We start from the raw sequence: 22736 nt of genomic DNA, 5'->3' as shown, positions 1-22736 counted from the left end.
GGTAGTATTGAGGAAGCAGGCGGTCTTCAGAAGGACTTGGACAGGCTAGGAGAGTGGGCAAAGAAGTGGCAAATGGAATACAATGTGGAAAAGTGTGAGGTTATGCACATTGGGAGGAGAAATTGAGGCACAGACTGTTTTCTAAACGGGAAGATGCTTAGGAAATCAGAAGCACAAAGGGACTTGGGAGTCCTTGTTCATGATTCTCTTTAGGTTAAGGTGCAGGTTGAGTCGGCAGTTAGGCAGGCAAATGCAATGTTAGCATTTCTGTCAAGAGGGCTAGAATACAAGACAAGGGATGTACTTCTGAGGCTACATAAGAGTCTGGTCAGACCCCATTTGGAGTATTGTGAGCAGTTTTGGGCCCCGTATCTAAGGAAGGATGTGCTGGCCTTGGAAAGGGTCCAGAGGAGGTTCAGAAGAATGATCCCTGGAATGAAGAGCTTGCTGTATGAGGAACGGTTGAGGACTCTAGGTCTGTACTCGTTGAAGTTTAGAAGGATGAGGGGGGATCTTATTGAAACTTACAGGATGCTGCGTGGCCTGGATAGAGTGGACGTGGAGAGAATGTTTCCACTTGTAGGAAAAACAAGAAGCAGAAGACACAATCTCAGATTAAAGGGACGATCCTTTAAAACAGAGATGAGGAGGAATTTCTTCAGCCAGAGGGTGCTAAATCTGTGCAACTATTTGCCACTGAAGGCTGTGGAGGCCAAATCACTGAGTGTCTTTAAAACAGAGATAGATAGGTTTTTGATCAATCAGGGGAACAGGGGTTATGGGGAGAAGGGAGGAGAATGGGGATGAGAAAAATATCAGCCATGATTGAATGGCGGAGCAGACTCAATGGGTCAAGTGGCCTAAATCTGCTCCTGTGTCTTATGGTCTGCACACTCATTTCTCATTCTGTTGGTAAATTTTTGATACAACATGAAGTACTAGCATCAAATACATTTCAATTTAGTGTTTATTACAAACAGCCAAGAGCTTAAGTTGTTTCTTCGTGGAGCACATTGGTAGTAATGATAGCTGGCAAAATGGTCAGCATTCATCATAATTATTCCAATGAAATTGACCTCAACTTCTGGAGTGCACGTATTACTGCCATATAGTTAAACGTGAAAATTCAGTAGTTGCCGTCAGTGACCCTATGCGTTTCTAGATGGTGCATATTGTTGAGGTACCCCTCAAGGCTACAACCAATTAGAAATCATTGAGTTGGCTTTCAGTGGCGACCATGGAGTGAAAGGTCTGCCATTCAGCAGCCCTCGCCCTCAATGGCTTTTTAAATGGTTTTTAAGCCGGATTTTTCAGGAAATTTCTCAACATAAGTTGATCAAAGGGAGAGGAAAAGGACTTTGCCTGCGAGACCAGTTCTCCAAGTCTTCTACCTTATCCAGCAGTCGTCTCTGACTCTATTTATGGAATTGTGTCCAAATAAGAGTTGAAAAAGAAGAAACCAAAAGATGAGTGAAAGCAAGGCTCAGAGGCCACCGGGTACAATGGTAACGAGACAAAGCATGTCCACGCCAGCTCACTGGTCAATGGAGCAATGGGTCGAGTACCTGGATGAGAAGTTCGCCCGGCATCGTAATGAGTGTGCAGAAAACATGACCAGGCGATAGCCTCGATTAAGGAGGTGGTTGACTGGGTGGAGGAGAAAATGATGACCCAGGGACAGGAGATTCAAAAGTTGCAGGAGCAGGTGACTGAATGAGAGGAGGAATCCACTGCAATGGCTTTGGAAATTAGCATACTACAGGACAGCCAGAAATGACTGCTAGATAAAGTAGAAGATTTGGAGAACCGGTCTCACAGGCAAAATATCCGAATCGTCGGACTGCCAGATGGAAAGGAGGGATCAGATGCAGGTATGTATGTGGTGAAGATGTTGCAGGAGATGGTTGGGGCCGATGTGTTTGACAAGCCGCTGGAGATGGACCAGCCACATAGAGTGCTCGTACATAAGCCCCACGGTCGTGAGCCCCGAGGGCCATGGTGGTGAGGCTACATCAATTCCTCGACAAGAAGCGTATCATGAAGTGGGCCAGGCAGACGAAAGGGTACACGGGGGTAGAATTAGAGATCCGGGTGTACCAAGACTGGGGACTGGTACTGCTGACAGATAAGGGACAGCTGGGAGACTGGAGATGGAGATCAGATGGCGGTCGGCGGATCAAGTGAGGTGCAGAACACGGGCTAGGAGCTGGCCTAGGAAAGGTCATGGCTGATCGAAGGGGGGCTAGGGACCCCCCCCCCCCCCCCCGACCAGACTGGTTACGTGGAATGTTTGTGGACTTAACAGGCCGGTTAAGAGGGCCCGTGTGTTCGCACACCTGAGACAGTTAAAAGTGAACGTGGCCATGTTACAGGAAATACACCTGAAGCTGGGAGACCAAATTAAAGAAGGGATGGGTCGGGCAAGTGTTTCATTCAGGACTGGACTTTCAAACAAGGGGGGTGGCTATCCTAATTAACAAAAGGGTGATATTCGAGGTGGGGAAGATAGAGGCAGACCCGGGAGGCAGATTTGTTATGGTTAGCGGGAAGCTACAGGGAATGGCAGTAGTGCGGGTGAATATATATGCCCCAAACTGGGATGATGTGTTTATCAGGAAGGTGCTGGGAAAGATCCCAGACCTTGACTCGCACCGGCTAATCATGGGGGGTGACTTTAATACGGTCCTGGACCCGAGATTGGACCGGTCGAGTGCTAGGTCGGGGAAATTATCAGCAATGGCAAAGGAACTGCGGGGGTTTATGGAGCGCATGGGAGGGGTAGATCCATGGAGATTTGAGAGACCAAGGAGCAGGGAATATTCATTCTACTCCCATGTACATAAGGCGACTCCAGGATATATTTCTTCATGCTAGATAAAACACTGTTAGCAGGGGTTTAGGACACTTAGTACTCTGCAATTGTGGTCTCAGATCATGCACCACACTGGGTAGACCTACGGGCAGACACGGGAATGTCCCAGCACCCACAGTGAAGACTAGATACAGGGCTGTTAGCGGATGAGGAGATCTGTGAGCGAGTGAGAGAGGCCATTCGGGGGTACATAAAGATCAATGACACGGGAGAGACTGCAGCTGGGGTGGTCTGGGAGGTACTGAAAGCGGCTATTAGAGGGGAATGTATTTTGATTCGAGCCCACAGGGATACAACTGAGCGGTCGGAGCTGGACAGGTTGGTAGGAGAAATCTTACAGGTGGACAGGAGATATTCGGAGTCTCCAAATGAGGAGTTCCTGAAGGAGAGTCAGAGACTCCTTTCCACAGGTAAGGCGGAGGGTCAGCTGAGGAGGGTAAAAGGGGCAATATATGAGCATGGGGAGAAAGCTAGCAGGATGCTGGCACATCAGCTGAGGAAACAAGAGGCGGTGAGAGAAATAGGGAAAATAAAGGATATGAGGGGGAAGATGGTGACAGACCTGGGGGGCAGTGAATGAAGCGTACCGGGAATTTTATAGCCAGCTATAGGAGTTGGAACCCCCGGTTGGGGAGGAGGGCATGAATCAATTCCTGGGGAGGCTAGAGTTCCCAAAGGTAAATGAGGAGTTGGTTGAGGCCTTGGGGCCCCGATTGGGCTTGGGGAGGTGATAGATGGACTGGCGGCGATGCAATCGGGTAAAGCCCCGGGACCTGACGGATTCCCAGTGGAATTTTATAAGAAGTTCTCTGGGTTACTGGGGCCGCTCCTGGTTAAGGCTTTTAAGGAGTCCAAGGAGCTGAGAGTACTCCCCCCAACGTTATCACAGGCATCAATTTCTCTCATCCCGAAGTGAGAGCTGTGGATCGTACAGGCCAATTTCCCTCTTGAATGTAGATGCCAAATTATTGGCAAAGATAAAATTATACGAAATGAAATGAAAATCGCTTATTGTCACAAGTAGGCTTCAAATGAAGTTACTGTGAAAAGCCCCCAGTCGCCACATTCCGGCGCCTGTTCAGGGAGGCTGGTACGGGAATTGAACCCGCGATGCTGGCCTGCCTTGGTCTGCTTTAAAAGCCAGCTATTTAGCCCTGTGCTAAACCAGCCCTAAGATCCTGGCCACTCGAATAGAGGATTGTGTCCTGGAGATAATTGGGGAGGATCAGACAGAATTTGTAAAGAGCAGACACCTGACATTCAACATTAGACGGCTTCTCAATGTAATTATGATGCCAGCGGAGGGGCGCGAGGCTGGGGTGGTAGTTGCCATGGACGTGGAAAAGGCTTTCGACCGGGTGGGGAGTGGAAGTATCTATGGGATATTTTAGGCAGGTTTGGGTTTGGGCAGGGATTTGTGGAGTGGGTCCAGTTATTGTACCAGGCCCCAGTGGCAAACGTAAGAACTAACCGGGTTTAGTCGGAATACTTTAGTCTATGTCTGGGGACAAGGCAGGGATGCCCGCTCTCCCCATTATTGTTTGCCCTGGCCATAGAACCCTTAGCAATGGCCCCGAGAGCAGCGAATGCCTGGCAGGGTATAGTGAGGTGGGGGGTGGAACACAGGGTCTATCTCCAAGCGGACAATTTGCTGCTTTATGTCACGGACCCGGTGAGGGGGATGACCAAAATCATAGAGGTCTGAGGAGAATTTGGGCAATTTTCAGGTTATAAGTTAAATATGGGAAGGAGCGAGATGTTCATGATCCAGGCACGGGGGTAGGAAAGGAGACTGAAGGAGCTACCTTTTAAAGTGGTTGGGAGGAGTTTTAGGCATCTGGGGATTCAAGTGGCCAAGGATTGGGGGCAGCTTCACAAGTTAAATTTGGGCAAAGCATTGGCTCAAATGAGAAGGAATTTCTGTAGATTGGACATGCTCCCACTGATGCTGGCGGGGGGGATTCAGATGGTGAAGATGACGGTCCTTCCGAGACTGCTTTTCTTTTTTCAATGTCTCCCGATTTTTGTCTCAAAGGCTTTTTCAGAAGCATGAATGTGGCGATATCGAGGTTTATATGGGCGGGTAAAACCCCGAGTAAAGAGGGCACTCCTGGAACGGACCCACGGAAAAGAGGGCTTGGCTCTCCCGAGCTTTATTAACTATTACTGGGCTGCCAACATATCGATGGTCAGGAAGTGGGTAGTGAGGGAGGGGTCGGTCTGGGAGCGGATGGAGGCAGCATCCTGCAAAGGTACGAGTCTGGTGGCTTTACTGACGACGCCCCTGCCATTCCCGCCGGCTCGGTTCCCTCCAAGTCCGGTGGTGGTAGCAGCCCTAAGGGTGCGGGGGCAATGGAGACAGCATTTGAGACTGGAGGGGGAGTCAGTGTGGTCTGAGAGGTTTGGGGATCTATTCATCCAGGAGGGCTTTCCGACCTTGGAGACATTAGAGGAGTTTGATTTGCCAGGTGGGAACAGGTTTCGGTATCTTCAAGTCTGGGATTTTGTACGGAGACAGGTCCCAAGCTTTCCTTGCCTCCTGCTGAGGGGACTACGGGATAAGTGCTGACAAAAACAGGGGGTGGAGGTGGGAAGGTTTCGGAGATATACGGGGAATTGTTAGAGTGGGAAGGGGCCCCCAGCAGAGAGGTGAAGAGAAAGTGGGAAGAGGAGCTAGGAGGAGAGCTGGAAACTGGACTGTGGGAAAAAGCCTTGAAAAGGGTAAATGCATCCTCGTCCTGTGCTAGACTTAGCTTGACTCAGTCCACAGGACCCACATGAGTAGGTTCTTCAAGGAGGTGGAGGACAGACATGGGCAGTGTGGGGGTAACCCGGCCAACCACGTTCATATGTTTTGGGCATGTACGAAACTGAGGGAATTCTGGCAGGGATTTGCGGATGTTATGTCAAAAGTCCTGGAAGGTAGGGTAACTCCGAGTCCAGAATTGGCAATATTTGGGGTGTTGGAGGATCCGGGGGCAAAAGTGGGGAGGAAGGCCGATATCCTGGCCTTCTCCTCCCTGGTGGCCCGGAGATGGATATTGCTGAGATGGAGGGATCGGAGCCCCGAAGTCAGGAGTGTGGGTCAGCGATATGGTAGGGTTTCTCAGTCTGGAGAAAATCAAGTTCGCTCTGAGAGGATCAATACAGAGATCCGCCTGGAGTTGGCGGCCGTTCATCGATTTCTTCAACAAAAATTGAACGTCAGCAGTAAGGGGGGAAGGAAAACAGGAGGCAGGGTAATGTGAAATCAGGACAGGGAGCTCAGTATATGGGTATTTGGGTAAGAAGTAAGAAGTCTTACAACAGCAGGTAAAAGTTCAGCAGGTTTGTTTTAAAGACTAGCTTTCGGAGCACTGCTCCTTCCTCAGGTGAATGAAGAGGTATGTTCCAGAAACATATATATAGACAAATTCAAAGTTGCCAGGCAATGCTTAGAATGCGAGCATTTGCAGGTAATTAAGTCTTTACAGATCCGGAGATAGGGGTAACCCCAGGTTAAAGCGGTGTGAATTGTCTCAAGCCAGGACAGTTGGTAGGATTTCGCAATCCCAGGCCAGATGGTGGGGGGTGAATGTAATGCGACATGAATCCCAGGTCCCGGTTGAGGCGGAACTTGGCTATAAGTTTCTGCTCACCGATTCTGCGTTGTCGCGCGTCCTGAATGCCACCTTGGCGAACGCTTACCCGGAGATCAGAGGCTGAATGCCCTTGACTGCTGAAGTGTTCCCCGACTGTAAGGGAACATTTCTGCCTGGTGATTGTCGCGCGATGTCCGTTCATTCGTTGTCGCAGCGTCTGCATGGTCTCGCCAATGTACCACACTTCGGGACATCCTTTCCTGCAGTGTATGAGAGTATTTGGGGACAGGGTGGGAGAAGTGGGGGACGTGGTTTATTGTTTGTTGTTCTTTTAGGGGGTATTTTGTGCGACAACCTGCGCGGTTGTTTTAGAAATGTCAACATGTTAAAATACAGATGCTTGAATAAAATATTTTCTAAAAAAAGAAATCATTGAGTTTCAGTGAAGTAATTCTGAAACATAATGTTTAACCAGTCCAAATGAGGAGATGAATTCTTTGTTGCAAAGTTGTCTGAATCGAGTTATGTTATTTTATGTTTCCTCAAAGTGATTTAAAAATAAAATACTTATTTTTCTGAACATCCTGAGATGCCCAACCGAATCCAGTACTTACCATTCCTTTCCCATTCTTCTAGGTATTGAACAAGGGTACTCATAGAATCTCTACAGTACAGAAGGAGGCCGTTCGGCACATTGGGTCTGCACCAACCCTCTGAAAGAAAGAAGTCCACTCTCCTGCCCTATTCCCATAACCCCACCTAACCTGTACACCCATGGGCACTAAGGGCAATTTAGCATGGCCAGTCCCCCTAACCTGCACATCTTTGGACTGTCGGAGGAAACCAGAGCACCCGGAGGAAACCCATGCACACACGGGGAGAACAAACAAACTCCACACAGACACTGACCCAAGGCCGGAATTGAACCTGGGTTAGGGTTAGTGTTAGGGTTATTTAGGCTTAGTGTATTAGCATTTAGGTGCCGCTCCAAATGCTAATACACTAAGCTTTATTGTTGTTTTCTCAATAGATGAATAATTCATTAGCCTGTCTCAGTAATTGCTGTACCTCTAGCTCTTAAATTTCTAGTCCCAAGGCTCTTCCCTCTTGAACTATAGAATCCCTACAGTACAGAAGGAGGCCATTTGGCCCATCAAATCTGCACTAACCCTCTGAAAGAACACTCTACCTAGGCCCACTCCCCCACCCTATCCCCATAACCCCATCTAACGTGCACATCTTTGGACTGTTGGAGGAAACCAGAGCACCCGGATGAAACCCACGCAGACGCGGGGAGAACGTGAAAACTCCACAATCACCCAAGGCAGGAATTGAACCTGGGTCCTTGGTGTTGTGAGGCAGCAGTGCTAACCACTCCATACTTATTTTCTCAAAAGATTAATGCCTTCACAGCAGAGGTTAATAAAGTGATCCCCTTAGATAAAAATTGGAAAAGCTGATTAATTTGGTCAAATTGAAAAGAAAAAAACTCAGCATTTCTTCAGTTCATTGCAAAATTGCAGCAACCGGAAGGATTTGAACAAGTTTTAATTCTGTATGTTTTTATGATGCTCACTATAAGGTGGCCTCGGCTAAAACAGGTCAAAGTCAGCATACATCAGCCCGGCTGCTCCCTTCCAGCTCTGCAAGGCATAGAATCATAGAATTTACAGTGCAGAAGGAGGCCATACGGCCCATCAAGTCTGCACCGGCTCTTGGAAAGAGCACCCTACCCAAGCACACACTCCACCCTATCCCCATAATCCAGTAACCGCACCCAACACTAAGGGAAATTTTGGACACTAAGGGCAATTTAGCACGGCCAATCCACCTAACCTGCACATCTTTGGACTGTGGGAGGAAACCGGAGCGCCCGGAGGAAACCCACGCACACACGGGGAGAACATGCAGACACCGCACGGACAGTGAACCATGCCGGGAATCGAACCTGGGACCCTGGAGCTATGAAGCAATTGTGCTAACCACCATGCCACCGTGCATGCCCTCCATCCCACAGGGACCCCCTTTTCCTGCCCCATAGGCCTCACTGGTACCCACCATCCAAGGCTGCCCGCTCACCAACACCACAGGGACCCTGCGCTCCCCTGGGCTGTCAGCCCCTTGTTCCCAACTTACCATCTTCCCAACACACTCACAACCCCGCCCTGTACTCCTGACTTCCTACCCACCCATGCACACACCTCATTCCTGGATCCCCAATCCCACCCAGCACCCCAAGACTCACACCCCTATGCAAGGAAATTCGCAAACCCCCAACCCTGACAGCCAACCCAACTGACAACTGCCAGCCCCCCCACTCCCCCATCAACCCTCCGAAGCCCATCAACCCACATCCCCAAGCAACCCTCCACCCCTCCCCAACAGCCCCCACACCCCCATTCATCCATCCACCCCCATCCATCATGTCCCACCAAACCCCTGTACCATCCACCCCCCCCCAGAATGTCCCATTCATCCACCACCTCCCATAAACCCCACTCCCACCAAACCCCCCAGTCATCCACCTAACCCCACCATACCACCCATTCATCCACCAGACCTCCAATTCATCCACCCCACCACCAAACCTCCCATTCAGCCACCCCCAAACACACATTCATCCACCCCCAATCCGCCATTCATCCACCTCCAATCCCCCCATTCATCCACCTCTCCAATCCCCCCATTCATCCACCTCTCCAATCCCCCATTCATCCACCCCCATCCCATCCCCCATTCATCCACCCCCATCCCATCCCCCCCCACAATTCCCCATTTCCCCCACCCCCCCCATCCCTCCCATTTCCCCCACCCCCCTCCATTTCCCCCACCCCCCCCATCCCCCCCATCCCACATCCCATCCACCACCACCCCACATCCCACCCCCCCACATCCCATCCCCCCACCACCCCACATCCCACCCCCCCACATCCCATCCCCCCCCATCCCATCCCCCCACCCCACCCCCCCACATCCCATCCCCCCACCCCACCCACCATCCCCCTCACTCCACATCCCAACCCCCCCACCCCACATCCCATCCCCCCACCCCACATCCCATCCCCCCACCCCACATCCCATCCCCCCACCCCCCCCACATCCCATCCCCCCCACCCCACATCCCACTCCCCCACATCCCACTCCCCCACCCCACATCCCATCTCCCCCCCCCACATCCCATCTCCCCCCCACCCCACATCCCATCCCCCCCACCCCACATCCCACTCCCCCACATCCCACTCCCCCACCCCACATCCCATCTCCCCCCCCACATCCCATCTCCCCCCCCACATCCCATCCCCCACATCACATCCCCCCTCCCCACCCCACCCACCACCCACACCCCCCCACCCCACCCCACATCCCCCCCCACCCCACATCCCATCCCCCCACCCCACATCCCCCCCCACCCCACATCCCATCCCCCCCACCCCACATCCCCCCCACCCCACATCCCACCCCCCCACTCCACATCCCATCCCCCCCCACTCCACATCCCATCCCCCCGCTCCACATCCCATCCCCCCACTCCACATCCCATCCCCCCACCCCACATCCCATCCACCCCACATCCCCCCCACTCCACATCCCATCCCCCCCACTCCACATCCCATCCCCCCACTCCACATCCCATCCCCCCCCCACCCCACATCCCCCCCCACCCCACATCCCATCCCCCCCACATCCCATCCCCCCCACATCCCATCCCCCCCACACACATCCCATCCCCCCACATCCCATCCCCCCCCCCACACATCCCATCCCCCCCACCCCACATCCCCCCCCACCCCACATCCCATCCCCCCCCCCACATCCCCCCCCCCCACATCCCACCCCCCACTCCACATCCCATCCCCCCCCACTCCACATCCCATCCCCCCACTCCACATCCCATCCCCCACTCCACATCCCATCCCCCCCCCCCACATCCCATCCCCCCCACACCCCCCCCCACTCCACATCCCATCCCCCCCACTCCACATCCCATCCCCCCCACTCCACATCCCATCCCCCCCCCCACCCCACATCCCCCCCCACCCCACATCCCATCCCCCCCACATCCCATCCCCCCCACATCCCATCCCCCCCACATCCCATCCCCCCACATCCCATCCCCCCCCCCACATCCCATCCCCCCCACACACATCCCATCCCCCCCCACACACATCCCATCCCCCCCCACACATCCCATCCCCCCCCACCCCACCCCCCCCACACATCCCATCCCCCCCACGTCCCATCCCATCCCCCCCACGTGCCATCCCCCCCACATCCCATCCCCCCCACATCCCCCACCCCACATCCCATCCCCCCCACCCCACATCCCCCCACTCCACATCCCATCCCCCCCCCCCACTCCACATCCCATCCCCCCCACTCCACATCCCATCCCCCCCCCACTCCACATCCCATCCCCCCCACTCCACATCCCATCCCCCCCACTATCCCCCCTCCCCACCCCACCCACCACCCACTATCCCCCCTCCCCACCCCACCCACCACCCACATCCCCCCACCCACATCCCCCCCCACCCCACATCCCATCCCCCCCACCCCACATCCCATCCCCCCCACCCCACATCCCATCCCCCCCACTCCACATCCCATCCCCCCCCACTCCACATCACATCCCCCCCACTCCACATCCCACCCCCCCACTCCACATCCCACCCCCCCACTCCACATCCCATCCCCCACCCCACATCCCCCCCCACTCCACATCCCATCCCCCCCACTCCACATCCCACCCCCACATCCCCCCCACATCCCATCCCCCCCACCCCACATCCCATCCCCCCCACCCCACATCCCCTCCCCCCCACATCCCATCCCCCCCACCCCACATCCCATCCCCCCCACCCCACATCCCATCCCCCCACCCCACATCCCATCCCCCCTCTCCACATCCCATCCCCCCCCCCTCCACATCCCATCCCCCCCTCTCCACATCCCATCCCCCCCTCCACATCCCATCCCCCCCTCCACATCCCATCCCCCCCCCTCCACATCCCATCCCCCCCCTCCACATCCCATCCCCCCTCCACATCCCACCCCCCCCACTCCACATCCCATCCCCCCACCCCACCCCACATCCCACCCCACATCCCATCCCCACCCCACATCCCCCCCACCCCACATCCCCCCCCCCCACATCCCATCCCCCCCCCCCACATCCCATCCCCCCCACATCCCATCCCCCCCACCCCACATCCCATCCCCCCCCACACATCCCATCCCCCCCCACATCCCATCCCCCCCCCACATCCCATCCCACCCCCCCCACATCCCATCCACCCCCCATCCCATCCACCCCCCATCCCATCCCCACCCCCCATCCCATCCCCACCCCCCTCCCATCCACACCCCCCCTCCCATCCCCACCCCCCCACCCATCCCCACCCCCCCATCCCATCCCCACCCCCCCATCCCATCCCCACCCCCACCCCCCATCCCATCCACACACCCCATCCCATCCACACCCCCATCCCATCCACACACCCCCATCCCATCCCATCCACACCCCCCCATCCCATCCCCCCATCCACCCCCCATCCCACCCACCCCCACCCCATCCACCCCCCCACCCCATCCACCCCCCCCACCCCATCCACCCACCCCCCCACCCCATCCACCCCCCCCACCCCATCCACCCCCCCCCCACCCCATCCACCCCCCCCATCCCATCCACCCCCACCCCCATCCCATCCACCCCCACCCCATCCCATCCACCCCCCCCATATCCCATCCCCCCCATATCCCATCCACCCCCATATCCCATCCCACCCCCCCCCATATCCATCCACCCCCCCCATATCCCATCCACCCCCCCATATCCCATCCACCACCCCCCCATCCCATCCACCCCCCCATCCCATCCACCCCCCCCCATCCCATCCACCCCCCCCATCCCATCCACCCCCCCATCCCATCCACCCCCCCATCCCATCCCACTCCCCCCCCTCCCATCCCCACCCCCCCCATCCCATCCACACACCCCCATCCATCCACACCCCCCATCCCATCCACACCCCCCCATCCCATCCACACCCCCCCATCCCATCCACACACCCCCATCCCATCCCATCCAATCCACACCCCCCCATCCCATCCCCCACACCCCATCCACCCCCCCACACCCATCCACCCCCCCCACCCCATCCACCCCATATCCCATCCCCCCCCATATCCATCCACCCCCCCCCATATCCCATCCACCCCCCCCATATCCCATCCAACCCCCCCCCATATCCCATCCACCACCCCCCGCATATCCCATCCACCACCCCCCCATATCCCATCCCATCCACCCCCCCCCATATCCCATCCCATCCACCCCCCCCATATCCCATCCACCCCCCATCCCATCCACCCCCCCCCCATCCCATCCACCCCCCCCATCCCATCCCCCCCCCATCCCATCCACCCCCCCCAATCCCATCCACCCCCCCATATCCCATCCCATCCACCCCCCCCCATATCCCATCCCATACCCCTCCCATCCACCCCTCCCCCCCATCCACCCCTCCCCCCCCATCCACCCCTCCCCCCCATCCACCCCTCCCCATCCACCCCTCCCCCCCCCACCCCCCCCCCATCCACCCCTCCCCCCCCCATCCACCCCTCCCCCCCCCCATCCACCCCTCCCCCCCCATCCACCCCTCCCCCCCCATCCACCCCTCCCCCCCATCCACCCCTCCCCCCCCATCCACCCCCCCCCCATCCCATCCACCCCCCCCCCATCCCATCCACCCCCCATCCCATCCACCCCCCCCCAATCCCATCCACCCCCCCATATCCCATCCCATCCACCCCCCCCCATATCCCATCCCATCCCCACCCCTCCCATCCACCCCTCCCCCCCCCATCCACCCCTCCCCCCCATCCACCCCTCCCCCCCCCATCCACCCCTCCCCCCCCACCCACCCCCCCCATCCACCCCTCCTCCCCATCCACCCCTCCCCCCCCCCATCCACCCCTCCCCCCCCATCCACCCCTCCCCCCCCATCCACACCAACCCCCCCATCCACCCCTCCCCCCCCATCCACCTCTCCACCCCCCATCCACCCCTCCCCCCCTATCCACCCCTCCCCCCCTCCCCCCCATCCACCCCTCCCCCCCCCATACCACCCCTCCCCCCCCCATCCACCCCTCCCCCCCCCATCCACCCCTCCCCCCCCATCCACCCTCCCCCCCCCCCATCCACCCCTCCCCCCCCCCATCCACCCTCCCCCCCATCCACCCTCCCCCCCATCCACCCCTCCCCCCCCATCCACCCCTCCCCCCCATGCACCCCCCCCCCCCATTCACCCCTCCCCCCCATCCACCCCCCCCCCCATCCCCCCCCCCCCCCATCCATCCCCCCCCCCCCCCCCCCCCCCCCCATCCCATCCCCCCCCCCATCCCATCCACCCCCCCCATCCCATCCACCCCCCCATCCCATCCACCCCCCACCATCCACCCCCCATCCCATCCACCCCCCATCCCATCCCACCCCCCCCATCCCATCCCCACCCCCCCTCCCATCCCACCCCCCATACCATCCACCCCCATCCACACCCACCCCCCCCCATCCACACCCCCCCATCCCATCCCACCCCCCATCCCATCCACACCCCCCCATCCCATCCACACCCCCCCATCCCATCCACACACCCCCTCCCTACCATCCCACCCCCCCCAATCCCCCCCCCCCCAACCCACCCCCCCCCCCCATCCACCCCCCCCCACACCCATCCCCCCCCCCCCCCACACCCCATCCACCCCCCCATCCCATCCCCCCCATCCCATCCCCCCCCCCATATCCCATCCCCCCCCATATCCCATCCCCCCCCCATATCCCATCCCCCCCCCATATCCCATCCAACCCCCCCCCCTATCCCATCCACCACCCCCCCCATCCCTCCCATCCACCCCCCCATATCCCATCCCATCCACCCCCCCCATCCCATCCACCCCCCCCCTCCCCCCCCATCCCATCCACCCCCCCCATCCCATCCACCCCCCCATCCATCCCCCCCACCCCATCCCCCCCCCCCTATCCCATCCCCCCCCCCCATATCCCATCCACCCCCCCATATCCCATCCACCCCCCCATATCCTCCCCCCCCCCCATTCCCATCCACCCCCCCCCATATCCCATCCACCCCCCTCATATCCCATCCACCACCCCCCCATCCCATCCACCCCCCCCCATCCATCCCACCCCCCCCCATCCCATCCCACCCCCCATCCTCCCCCCCCCCATCCCATCCACCCCCCCCCCATCATCCCCACCCCCCCTCCCATCCCCACCCCCCCCCATCCCATCCACACCCCCCATCCCATCCACACCCCCATCCCATCCACCCCCCCATCCATCCACACCCCATCCCATCCACACCCCCCCATCCCATCCACACCCCCCATCCCATCCCCATCCAATCCACACCCCATCCCATCCACCCCCACCCAACCCCCCCAATCCCATCCCATCCACCCCCCCCACACCCCATCCACCCCCCCATCCCATCCACCCCCACCCATCCCATCCCCCCCATATCCCACCCCCCCCCATATCCATCCACCCCCCCCCATATCCCATCCAACCCCCCCCATATCCCATCCACCACCCCCCGCATATCCCATCCACCACCCCCACCCATATCCCATCCCATCCACCACCCCCCCCCATATCCCATCCCATCCACCCCCCCCCCATCCCATCCACCCCCCCCCATCCCATCCACCCCCCCCCATCCCATCCACCCCCCCCCCCCATCCCATCCACCCCCCCCATCCCATCCACCCCTCCCCCCATCCCATCCACCCCTCCCCCCATCCCATCCCATCCACCCCTCCCCCCATCCCATCCCATCCACCCCTCCCCCCATCCCATCCACCCCTCCCCCCCCATCCCATCCACACCCTCCCCCCCATCCCATCCACCCCTCCCCCCCATCCCATCCACCCCTCTTTGACCCCCCCCCCCCCGCTTCAGGAGGAATGCTGGGACATCTGCCGATCACCACAAGATGGCCTCCGCTCCTCTGCTCAGCTCTCGCTTCCTCACTCAAGGTAAGGAGGAGAAAGTCGACGCGCGTTCGACCTCTCTACGGTGTCCAAAGCAACCGCGGGTTAAAACTCCAGAAACTCGCCTAGTCTTCCCGGTAAGGGGAGCGGGACGGACGGCTTCACCGGTCGTTCAAACATTTTTAAGTGGGACCGGGTGAGAGGGAGTGTTGCCGGGGGCGGGGGGGGGGGGGGGGGGGGGGGGGTCAGGGCAGCATTGCCGGGTGTCAGGGTTGTCCTCAGTCTCAGCCACCCTCCCTGATAGGGAGAGGCCCGGTGGCAGCAGCATGGCCGGAATGATTGATTTGGGGGGGGTGACAAAATAAAAGGAACATTACAATTTGACATTACATTTATCAAGAGGATTGTACTAAATTAATAACTTCACTGTGGCTAATGCTGGCACGGTTACATTTATTGTCCGTCCATCCTAACCCTGATAACTAACCCAGTGAGGATGAAGGAATTGTGGTTAGAGTGTGGATAGTGTGTTACTTGCAGGTAACTGATCCTATGATCCTGCTACCTTCCCTTGTGGTAGACGTCACAGATTGGTACTTTAAAAGAAAGCTTTACATGTTCTTGCAACCTGTTAATAGCACATATTGTACGCACGATACACACTCCTTGTGGAAGAGCTCTTTTGTTTGGTCCTGAATGGCTTGAGTGTTGCAGACATCCTGATCCAACTAAGTTTTAACCATGCAGTCTGAGTTATTGCAACTTACTAGCTCAAGGTTTTCAAGATCCTGCAACATGTTGACACAGTTCTTTCATTGTTGGAGGCCTGGTGGATGGAGCTGAAGACATCAGTGAACTGATATTTCATCTAGAGGGAAAGTTATCGATGAAGTAATTGTTGATGGTTGCGCCCAATGATGTCATTCTGAAGAACTTTGCAACCATTCTGGGGTTATTGGCCTCTAGCAACCATAACCATCTTAAGTTCTATCAGACATGATTTCTCTCATTGGAGGGTTTTTCCCTTGCAAGGAGGCTGAATGGGGTGTACCACTTGGCACTTTTGGCTGAAAATGCCTGTGAATGTGTTAGCTATGTGAATATATTCAAGGCCAAATGGTACAAACACTAATTTTGTGTTAGAGAAACAGGGTACCCTCCTCTCAGTACCAATGTACGGGGAGGGGGGGTGGATGGATACTCTGCTTTGTATCTCCTGCCCGAACGAAAAAGTGGCAAGAATGAGTAAGCCGGGTGGGAGGGGTCTTAGATTAAGCTGCCTGCTTTTGATTAAACTGCCCACTTTCCCAAGGCTGCGGGAAGTGTAGATGGAGTCAATGGATGGGAGGCGTGTGATGGACTGGGCTGTGTTCACGCCTCAAGTTTCTTGCGGTCTTGGGCCGAGCAGTTGTGATGCAGCCCGATAGGATGCTTTCTATGGTGCATCTGTAAAAGTTGGTAAGAGTCAGTGTGGACATGTCAACTTTCCTTAGTTTCCTGAGGAAATACAGGCGCTGTTATGATTTCTTGGTCGTAAAGTCGACGTGGGTGGACTAGGACAGATTTTTGTGATGTGCAACCCTAGGAATTTGAAGCTGCCAACCATCTCAGTTCGGATTGGATTTGTTCATTGTCATGTAGGTATAGTGAAATGCATTGTTCTGCCTGTAGTTCAGACAGATCATTCCATTTGTGAAAAGAAAGTACATAGGGCAAGCATTAATACACAATGTAAATACATAGGCACAGGCTATTTGACTTTGACTGAGGACACAGGTCTAAAATTAGTAAGTCTGAAGTTTGATTAAAAGTTTTGCTCTCCACTGTACAAAGTCACAAATATTTTTAAATGTAATTTTTGGTGTGATTGGTGAGGTGTTTCTCAACTCCCGCATTGGTGAGATTGCTTCTGTAGTTAATGACACTTAATGCCAGAAATAAGCCCCCATGTATTTCTTGCCATTACTGGCTGTCTCGCCATCTGACTCTCTCCTCAGTGTCTCTCTGCTAACAAGGTGGAGCTTCTTTTAAACGCTCCCTCACCACTCAGTCCCAGTGAACACACAGGCATGGCAGCACGCAGACCTGCCCTTCGCTTTGGGAATGCCGACCTGGCCAGACCTCTTGAGACGAGACGGGATAACCTGTTCTCTCGAGGGGGGGTCGGATGACGAACAGCCCGGTCGCCGGGGGGGGGGGGGGGGGGGGGGTAGATTTGAGTCTACACAATGAGGAGCGGGCCCTGGAAAGTGCAAAATCGCGGAGTTGTCTGAGGAGAGAGCAGTCCCTGACAGCGAGACACGCACACACAGGAGGAGAGCTCTGGGGAGACCAATATCAATGCTTCACAGCTAGCGCCCTCACCTTCCACCAGTGTAGAGACACATACCTAGGCGACATTAGTGGAGAGGCTGCTGGGACACAATCTGGTGAGTACCTACACAGTTGTTGATGCACATCAGGTGGAAGCAGGAACATCCAGGAGAGTGAACAGTCGGAGGTCTGCTGGATCCCAGGACTCAGCTGAGTCCCATTCAGATGCTGATCCTCTTGACAAGGGTATCCCAGAGCTGATACAGATGATAGGTCACAGCCATGAGATTCATGAGGGGATGTCAGTGATATCTCTAGCTAGGTAGAATGGAAATGTCAAATATTCACAATTAAAACATGTTGCACCTGATACATATGAAGCCTTTGCCATATTAATCTTCACAGCAGGCCTGTCAACCCCACCCCCTGTTGCCCTCCGCTCCCCCCAGCCCCAGGGCACAGTAGTCCAGGGTCAAATGCCGACCCTGTTCAGAAGATGGGTGTGAGTGTGCTGTCAGCAGAAAGACAGGAGTCAAACTTTGGCAAAAACTGAGGAGCACCAGGGCTAACCTCACAGTGAGTTACTGCCACTGACAGTGCTGTCACAGACACGTTACACAGACCCTTGTGGGGGAGGAAGAATTGAGGGGCGGGACGATTGGGAGGAGGGAGGGAATGGGGGAGACTGTAGGGATTGGGGGGGGGGAACAGGGACTGGGGGTGGATGGAGGGTTTGGGGGGGGGTAAGGGGGGCAGTGAATGGAAATGACTCTTCCTATGAGAATCGGGCGGAAATAAGGATCTCCCTGGTCCTCTGCGCATGCTGGACCCTTGCTGCCGCCTGTCCTCCATCCTCTAGCACCTCCTGCGGCTTCTCCCATGGCTCATCATCCAGTCCATCCTGGTCCTGCTCTTCCTCATCCTCCTCAGACGAGGCTATATGTCCCTCCTCCTCCAGCATGTCGCCCTGCAACTGTGCCAGGTTGGGGAGGGGACAGTAGACCACCATAAAGTGGGAATCCTTCTGGGAGTGTACTGCAGTGCACCATCGGTGCGAGGTCCAGGCATCGGAACTGCATTTTGAATTATTTTGAGTTCAACTATTTAAGCTAAATTGAACAAATTGATGGACAAATTAAAATGCTCCGCCCCCAAAGGGGCACTGCCCTAAACGGAGAGCAAGTGAAACTTGAAAACATCAAATTAAAAGGTGATTAAAGGGGTTGATAAAGCATCCAAGACCCTGTGGTGCCAATCGGGCATGGATGGACTGCATTTTGAGCAGTCCGATGCAGTGCTCAATGACAGCATGGGTGGCAATCTGGGCCTCGCCATATTGGGTCTCAGTCTCAGTCATTGGCCTCTGTACTGACGTCATGAGCTAGGATCTCAGCGGGTACCCCTTATCCACCAAACGCCAACCCATTGTCCTGGGGTGGTCCTTGAAGATGCTGGGGATCTCTGAGTGTCCCGGTGATGGCAGTGAATCCTGCAGCCCAGGCACCTTGGTGGGCCTGGTCCAGCTCAAAGTTGATATAGTCTGATCTCATGGATGCACTTGTGGGCTGTAGCTACGATGCTTGTACACCGTGGACTATCGTTGGTGACCCCTCTGGGTTCCTCCTTGGCTTGATGGGCGGCTGGGTCTTCAGGGATGCCGTCTCCAGCCTGCGTCGACGTTTCCAGCATCTGGCAGCCTGGGTAGCCACCAGCACCACGAGGGCAGCCTCTACAGAACCGACATAGCCGCCATACTTTGTATTCATGTAAGGAATTAGAGAAGAAGAGAGACTAACAATCGATTAAGGCTTCTACCCCGAGACCTTCTAATCCCCCAATGCTCCCCACCCCACCCTTGCCTGTCCCGTCTTTTCTCAATGCCATCCACTGTGCCAGTTGTACTGGAAAACCTCGCTCTGCACACTCACCATTGGCCACAGCAGGAACCCCCAGGAACATTAGGGAGACCGTACTCTGGTGCCCTTCCTTCGTCCACACACTTACCCTTTCGTCGTAAGTATATCCCCAGTGCTAAAGCTCAGCTCTTTAAGTGTTTCATTGTTGGTTGCTGCCTCTATGGTGCTGATGCTTCTAGAGTTCAGGCACAGTGTTCAGGCTTCAAAGTTTGATTGAAATGCGATACAATAATCATTGTCTGAGACATGCCACAAGAATCCAGTAATATGAGTAATATTTTATTGGCAAAAGCGGTGAACATTAACAAAGATTTGAAAATGAACGACAAAACATTCCACATATCACACTAACCATTAATCAATAAGTAAACATCACTGCTCCTTATTAGTACCAATACAAAGCTATATCCGCTCATTTTCACACAAAAAACCCAACACGCAGTATTGCCCTGCGCAGGTTCCTTAGTGGAAATGGAGGATAAGTCTGAGAATGTTTTATCATGTCAAGAACTTTGTCGTAGAAATAATCTGTCCATCAATGCGTTACTTATTGGTTGTTCCCCGTATCAGTGCCATTCTCTGTCGATGAGCCGCAGCTGTGCCAGCCCTCCCACACGGCCCAATCCCATCAGAACCAAATCTTGGCATCCACATGTTCCCCTGGTGCTAAAGATCCAGTTGAACATCCTTCACTTCCAGTGTGTTTGACCCACAGTGCATGCCAGTTACATGGAGCAGTCACCACACCAGCAACAAAAGCATCAGCAATCGACAAAAGTATTTCTTCAACGACGTCATCAGGTTGCTCATTTGGATAAATCTTGTGCACCAGGTCACACAGCGTCTCTTGCTTCAAACCCGATTGCCTTCTGGACTCGTATGAGCCCGGTGTTCCAGGGCCCAGTTATCTGAGAAAAAATTGTCTTTCTTTCATATTACAGTAAAAGAAGGAAACAGCAACAGCTGCATCCAGGTGTTTGCAGCCACAAGCAGCAGCAGGCAGCAAACATAACCTGCAGCACCATTTGAGTAATATTTTATTGACAAAAAAGGTCAACATTAATAATGATTCAAAAATCAATTGTGTAACATTCCAACATTCCACGTATCACATTAACCATTAATCAACAAGGATTTAGATTTATTGTCACGTGTACCAAGGTACAGTGAAAAGTATTGTTTTCCATCACGGCCCAATCTCAGCAGAACCAACTCCTGGCATCCACATATTCCACCGGCACTCAAGCTGCAGTTGAACATCCTTGACTTCCAGTGTGTTTGACCCGCAGCAACATACCAGTTACATGGAGCACTCACCAACCAGCAACAAAAGCATCAGCCAGCTGGAAAAGCATTTCTTCAACATCTTCATCAGGTTGCTCATTTGGATTAATGTAGTGCACTCGGTCCCCCAGTGTTCTTGCTTCAAACTGGATTGCCTTTTGGACTGCTGCGATCTCCTAAGCCGGGTGTTCCAGGTATCTTTGAAAAGAATTGTCTCTTCAGACTACAGAAAAAGAAGGAAACAGCAGCAGCAGCCTCCAGGCATTTGCAGCGACAAGCAGCAAACACATCCTACAGCACCACTTGAGAGCTGTGACGTGCTCTCACAACTAACAAGACCAATTTCTCATTAGTAAAAGCCTTCAGCTGTGAAGCTAGAGGCTGTTCATAGTCCAAGGGAGTTAAAGTTACCTTCAGCATAGAACCAGGAGCAGAGCTCTGTCCTGGAAATGTTTGGTAGGACAGACAGGCAGCAGATGTAGTTGCCCCTGTTATGGGTATTCACAATATTTAAAGATAGTTTGAAGGCCTCTAGGAAAAGCTCCCACCTCGCTCCACTGGCCCGGGGACAACCCGGTAGGGCAGCACAAGTGGATAGCACTGTGGCTTCACAGCGCCAGGGTCCCAGGTTCGATTCCTTGCTGGGTCACTGTCTGTGCGGAGTCTGTACGTTCTCCCCATGTCTGCGTGGGTTTCTTCCGGGTGCTCCAGTTTCCTCCCACAGTCCAAAGACGTGCAGGTTAGGTGGATTGGCCATGATAAATTGCCCATAGTGACCAAAAAGGTTAGGAGGGGTTATTGGGTTATGGCGATAGGGTGGAAGTGAGGGCTTAAGTGGGTCGGTGCAGACTCGATGGGCCGAATGGCCTCCTTCTGCATGGTATGTTCTATGTTCTTGACCCCTGACCTGCAACACCTCATTTCCGCCAAAAGCACTGGGGCAGCAGCTCCAGTGCCCTTGAGCTGCGTGCTGGAAAATGGAAACGGTTATTCACTGCACCAGCTTCACCTTTTTTAAGAAGGAGTACTTTATTTTAAAAAAATGTTAGAGTACCAATTCATTTTTTCCAAGTAAGGGGCAATTTAGCATGACCAATCCACCTACCCTGCACATCTTTGGGTTGTGGGGGTGAAACCCACGCAAACACGGGAAGAATGTGCAAACTCCACACGGACAGTGACCCAGAACCGAGATCGAGCCTGGGTCCTTGGCGCCATGAGGCAGCAATGCTAACCACTGTGCCACCATGCTGCCTAAGAAGAGTACTAAACAAGGTCCGCGGGATTTCTCATTGGGGAGCCAGTTAATTCCCGGGAAGTCATTGCATTCGACTTCAATCTCGCGAATGAGATGTATATTAATCCAAATGACTGTGAATGATATGCACGCCATATTTGGGCGTGATCCAGAACTCTTCGTTGGGAGCCGGCCGGTTAGATAGAAAACTGAGTCACGCCTGCCGCGAATCTCGATTTTGGCCTTTCCCGCTATTTAACCGGCAGACCCAGATGCGCATTGGGTGCAACATGGTGGCTAAATTGTGCCCATAATTTCCACTTTTGTTTCTAGCAAGATACTTATCCAGGTCCTTAATGAGAGTCTTTGCTGGGAATGCTCTCATGGAATAGAAGAGCAGAATATATTTAGATGCGTCTATTGTTTATAAGGATGTCAGCATTTTGAATGCAAGCAGTATAACAGGCCAAGTGCTGAAATATGAACTACTGATACAGGAAATGTATTTTTGAAAAATGAACCAT

The 22736-nt window shown here is 55.1% G+C and overlaps 1 protein-coding gene across 2 annotated transcripts in view; it reads left to right on the top strand.

Moving 5' to 3' along the window:
* Positions 1–15430: 15430 nt before the first annotated feature.
* The window catches only part of metap1d (methionyl aminopeptidase type 1D (mitochondrial)), a 242948-nt gene continuing 235642 nt past the window's right edge, over positions 15431–22736 (top strand). For both annotated transcript variants that reach the window (XR_005459765.1, XM_038789417.1), the window contains exon 1: positions 15431–15507. Coding sequence is in view for 1 of the 2 variants with exons in the window: in XM_038789417.1 (XP_038645345.1) it covers positions 15465–15507 (43 nt within the window). In the remaining variant the exon portion in view is untranslated. The remainder of the gene's footprint in view (positions 15508–22736) is intronic.

The sequence above is a fragment of the Scyliorhinus canicula genome, chromosome 2 (assembly GCF_902713615.1).
Source record: "Scyliorhinus canicula chromosome 2, sScyCan1.1, whole genome shotgun sequence".
Lineage (NCBI taxonomy): Eukaryota > Metazoa > Chordata > Chondrichthyes > Carcharhiniformes > Scyliorhinidae > Scyliorhinus > Scyliorhinus canicula.
Note: the sequence above shows the minus strand (reverse complement) of the source record. Positions and strands in the feature narration are given on the sequence as shown.